Source organism: Papaver somniferum, chromosome 6, assembly GCF_003573695.1.
Source record: "Papaver somniferum cultivar HN1 chromosome 6, ASM357369v1, whole genome shotgun sequence".
Taxonomy (NCBI): domain Eukaryota; kingdom Viridiplantae; phylum Streptophyta; class Magnoliopsida; order Ranunculales; family Papaveraceae; genus Papaver; species Papaver somniferum.
In genome coordinates, this window is record NC_039363.1 from 102,684,430 (window position 1) to 102,689,672 (window position 5,243).

At 38.2% G+C, this 5,243-nt stretch overlaps 1 protein-coding gene across 1 annotated transcript; it reads left to right on the plus strand.

Annotated features, from left to right (window-relative positions):
• The first annotated feature begins 1,116 nt into the window (after positions 1–1,116).
• LOC113288647 (glycine-rich RNA-binding protein-like) lies at positions 1,117–2,240 on the plus strand. The gene is made up of 2 exons (XM_026537744.1): positions 1,117–1,346; positions 1,617–2,240. Exons 1-2 carry the CDS (start codon positions 1,239–1,241, stop codon positions 1,968–1,970), a joined length of 462 nt encoding a protein of 153 aa, XP_026393529.1. The 5' UTR covers positions 1,117–1,238; the 3' UTR covers positions 1,971–2,240.
• Positions 2,241–5,243: the final 3,003 nt, after the last annotated feature.

The window sequence follows — 5,243 nt, forward strand, 5'->3', positions numbered from 1 at the left end:
AATTATATATAATAAAAAGTTTTGGTTTTGCCTCAGTGTGTCACGACGTGCTTAAGTCCCCAAGGCTTAAAGAATTAACCTCTGCATAACCATTTTTGTCTTTTCTTTTCCTTTTTATTCTTCTTCTTCTCCATCCTTCTTCCAACTCAGATTATACTTTAAGGCGTTTCTATCGATTGATTCAATCGTTTCAGATACATTCAAGGGCAATTAACACCGGAGTGCCGTAAATGTGCATATTTATGAGGATCCATAGCTGCTGGATGTGATTACAATTTCGATGCACAACACAAATTACTCTTTTTTGGAGTATCTTATCTTTATGAAGAAGAGAAAATTTCTCTCATTGAAGAATGAAAATTCAAATGGTGGAATCAGCAGTTTTACACCATCCCACAATCATCAACATCCTCAATGGAATGCATGTATTTAGTACTCTTGTTGTATTTTATAATACATAATATTTGTATTTATTCATGTATTTCCATTTGCAATGAAAATTTTCTAGAAAATATATGAATTTTGAGGCTTACTCCTGTTTTCCTTCGAAAAAGAAAATCTTTCTAAGTTACATTTTTTGATTTTGTTAGCCATATCGGAAATGGGGTTGCCTAATGTAGCTTAATAGGCAAAAACTGATCGGTTTATTATAACATAGTAATCTCCTCCAATTTGGCTCCTGCCATCTTTGAAATAATAGAACCATGCCACAATATTCGGAGGTACGATGTTTCGCTTGTGAAATCGAGTTGGCTGGGATTTTACTTATTTTTTTATCATGATCAAAATCGTTATTTTTTTTTTTTGATCAATCAACAATTTCAATTTATACAAATCAAAAAGTGCAGCCGAAATAAAACCAAACGAAGTTCTATAACAAGGTGCCCCCGAGGAAATAAAACCCTAATAAAAAACGGTCTACTTTCATGTTATAGTAGGGGTATTCCGTATTGGTTAACCCTTCCGTATATTGCCAGAGAGTAAAGTTACGGGTGCATCCAAAACCCTAGTAACAAATTTTAACCCCGTACGAGAAGAAAATATCAAAGATTCGTTTTCTAACCCTAGTTAAGCCGACTTAGACCTTCATTTTCACTATAAAAGCAGGACATTGGGCTTAGAAAAAAAATCGTGCTTTCTTTTAGAGGTGGATCTTGTTCTTATCCCCTCTTTTCACTACTTTCTTCTTCGTTAGTTCTTTACTCCATTACTAGGGTTTCTTTCTCTGTTCAGTAGAAATGGCTGATGTTGAATACAGATGTTTTGTTGGTGGACTTGCCTGGGCTACCAATGACGATTCACTAACCAAAGCTTTCAGTACTTTTGGAGATGTCGTTGAATCTAAGGTTCGTTCTTGCGATTAACGTTCGCAGAGATCGAATCGGACTCTGGTTGTTCGATCAGGATCTTTCTCGTTCTCTCTACCTGTTACTGTTACTGTTCTCTGTTACTGTTTCTCTATGATATCTGTGTTTATTATTGATCAACCTTAAACGGTATGTTCATCTTCGTCCCTTACGAGACGTAGATCGATCAATTTTAGTTCAGATCTTTTCTTTTTTGATGTTTTTCTTTTGATTCTGTATCTGATTTATGTTTGTTTGTGTGTTTTTTAGATCATCAATGACCGTGAGACTGGAAGATCCAGGGGTTTTGGGTTCGTCACTTTCGCTAACGAACAATCCATGAGAGATGCCATTGAAGGAATGAACGGACAGAACCTTGACGGCCGTAACATCACTGTAAACGAAGCTCAATCACGAGGGAGTGGTGGCGGTGGCGGTGGAGGCGGTGGCTTCCGCAGCGGTGGTGGTGGTGGAGGATACGGTCAGCGTCGTGAAGGCGGTGGTGGTGGCTACGGTCAACGTCGTGAAGGCGGTGGTGGTGGTTATGGAGGTGACAGAGGAAGCGGTGGTGGCGGCTACGGTGGTGGTGGTGGCGGCCGTTCAGAAGGCAGCTGGAGGAGTTAGGGTTTTGATTCCCTAGTTAAAATAAGACCCTTAGGGGTTTATCTTTTTTAATTTCAGTCGAGTTTGGTGTTAGTTATGTTCTGGTTCTTGTTCTTGGTTCTAGGTAGTGTTTGATGATCTTTGAGTCCTTCTCTATGGTTGATGGTTCATGGTGTTACTGGTTCACTTTTGGGATCTGTACTTTGTTCGGATCTCTATGATCTTGTGTGATAACGATGCAAAGAATAGCAACAGAGATTAGTAGAGATATCTTTTTCATTTTGCGCTTTCCTTAATTGTGTGTTAAAGCTTTATTTTCGTTGGTTAAAACCCTGATTAACCACATGATACAGACATGATCTCTTGGCATGCTTAGGTTAATTTTACATCCCAGGCCACTTAGTTCCTTGTTTTGAACGGCAAGGTCTCTTGGCTGTTAATTCATGGCGCTGGAAGATTATAGTCTTCTAATGTGTGCCGGCCAGAACATAACCAGCTCAGACAAAACACGAAACATGCCCATGATAACTAGTAGAACTTACAGCCGACCCCAACAATTTTCCCTTGTTCATCATTTAGAGTGGAAGAGAGTGGAAAGTAGACAGCCCCCTTGGTGACATTATATTATCCATTCTTCATCTGCTGGTCGGGATGGGCAAATCTTAGTAATGGGAATAAGGCTACTTCACATACATAACTTGTTTTACCTCAACAGTGGTGAAGGATATCATGAACATACTGCTCAGGAAGGTTTTTTTTATAGAAAAAAGAGAAGAGAAGCTCAACTGAGCTACCTACTCATTGGTACAACAAGGTGATCATCATCTTGGCTAGCAGGGTTAGGGTTTGGATTAGAATGTAATGCTGTTAAAAGTATGTAATGCTGTTAAAAGTAGATGAAGATTGGAACCTTTCCGGTTAAAGTTTTGAAATAAAGAAGAATGCTTTCAAAAGTGAATGAAAATTTGGACCTTTCCGGTTAAAGTTTTGAAATAAAGGTCTGAATGGCTTGTAATATTTCTTCTTTCTCTGGTGCAAAATCAATATTGGTCTTTTGCATTTTCTTGCCCCAGGTCAATGCTAATTGAGCTCCTCCACTTGCTCTGCCGAGTGCTAATTGAACTCCTCTACTTGCTCTCCTGAGTCCAATTGTAGAGTCTTTAAGTAAAGATAGACTAAGATCCACTCCTGCAACAAATGGGGGACTCCTACAACAGATGGGGAATGTCAAGTCAGTTTATGCAGAATTAAGTAATCCAACACACCAAATTTCTCAACGGTCTCACAAAATTTTAGAAGACATCATGGAGGATGGATACATCTCCAAGAATCGAACTTTTCATTTGGAAATGTTCACAGGACGCTCTGACAACAAAACAAAAACTGAGATCTGTATTAAACGTAGATGCTTAACTTTGATTGTGATTATGCGAAAGAAGTTTGGAGACTACTACCACCAATGACTGTACAATTAGTATTTTCTAACATGTCTTCTACTTCTTAGATCACTATAAAGTGGGTGACAGGGAAGGGAATATCATATCAATGGCACTTGCTTGGACCAAATGTTGGTTCATTTGGAAGGCGAGGTGCTCAAGGATTTTCAAAAACAAGAATAACACACCTGGTCAATTAGCTAGGTTGTTATCAGGCAGCAACTTCAGTTATCCAGAATTACATTAATAATGTAACTGTGATGCTTCTTGGATTTTGACAACAACCAATGCTGGTTGTGGTATCATTTTGCGAAGTTGTGCAGGTTCTTTTAAAGGACCAGGAAGTGGGAACTTCATCTCAGACTCAGCTGAAGAAGCAGAAGCTAGCGTTGCAGCACAGTGAATTGAGGTCTGTCCTCAATGATTTTGCGTCGGCTGATTAGCCTTCTCTTTTTCTTTAATTTCCAAAAAAACAAACAAAAAAACTCAAACTTCGGTTGTTTGGTGGCGGGGTTTATTTAGGTCACTAAGCAATTTTTGAATCAGGTGATAGGATGACAATTTTGGATCTAAAGACAAATTTTGTATGAGATTACTTCGTGGGTTTCGAGCCATGAGGAAAACGTTGACGCGTTACAAAGGCAAATTCAAGGTTACATGCACATACGAAACTAAGGGTCGCTTTAATGTTATTCTGACCAGGGGCTGATGCTAATAATCAAGTGAAGAAGCGAAGGAACTAAAAAGAAAAAAACAAGATTTTGATTTGAGGGCTTACAAATCATAAAATTGGGTCATCAAATAGCAACCAACAAAACTCCATATCCTATAATGCACTTGATTAACCGAGTTTGCTTATTCAAAACACGTAAATGACGTGTGTACATAGTGAGCATATAATATTTGTTCAAATCCCATGAAAATCTGCAATAATATCTTCCCAAAAATACAGCCATACTCCAAAAATATCTCACGGGCACGTGCATTAACCTGTTTTTCTTCCAACTCCACGTAACCTCCTGATTCTTCGAGTTTAAACAACTTGCTATCCCAAGCCTGTTTAACCAAAAGGAAGATACCCATTCAATTTCAGCCATTAAGTCTCACTCGAATACCTCCAAAAGCCAAACCCTAATTCTGCCACCATTTTTCCCGCCAAAATTGAATATTCAAACGAAGAAGAAGGTCTCCCCTTATCTTGAATGCTGGAGTGTGAATAGCAACCGGTGCTGATTAGTAAAGAAGGTGCCCCTTATCCAAAGTAGGGGTCCGTTTAGCAAGTGTCCTCCCGGGGTGCAAAAACCACTTTTCGAACAACTTTCTCCATAAGAGCTTATTTCCTTAAAAAGACATAAAACAAGTTTATTAGTAATAAATGAGGCCTAGCTAATATAGTTATGGGTGAAAATGCGCCGCATTTTCGTGCTCATCAAATTCCCCCACACTTACATTTTGCTAGTCCTCGAACAAAACAGAAAATTGACCCGCTACACAGCTGGTCATATAAAAAGAGAGAAAGAGACCCGCTACACAGCTGGTCATATTTTTTTTCTATTTTTTTATATATATATATATATATTTTTAGACCCGCTACACAGCTAGTCATATAATGCAAAAAAAAAGAAAGAAAAGACCCGCTACACAGCTGGTCATAACCCTAACAATCAAATTATTATTATTATTATTTTCATTTTATATATTTCATTTTTTTAGACCCGCTACACAACTGGTCATGATTTGCAAGGAATTTCCTGAAAAAATAAAGTAAGAAGTTAACCTGTTCCCCACACTTAAACATTACATTGTCCTCAATGTAATTGACTCATCCAACGCAAATATTAAGATGGGAAATGCAAAA

Excerpts from the sequence above, each read along its gene's own strand:
- LOC113288647 (XM_026537744.1), top strand. The coding sequence starts at position 1,239 with ATGGCTGATGTTGAATACAGATGTTTTGTTGGTGGACTTGCCTGGGCT. Across the intron at positions 1,347-1,616 it reads GAGATGTCGTTGAATCTAAG|ATCATCAATGACCGTGAGAC; the intron begins GTTCGTTCTTGC and ends TGTGTTTTTTAG.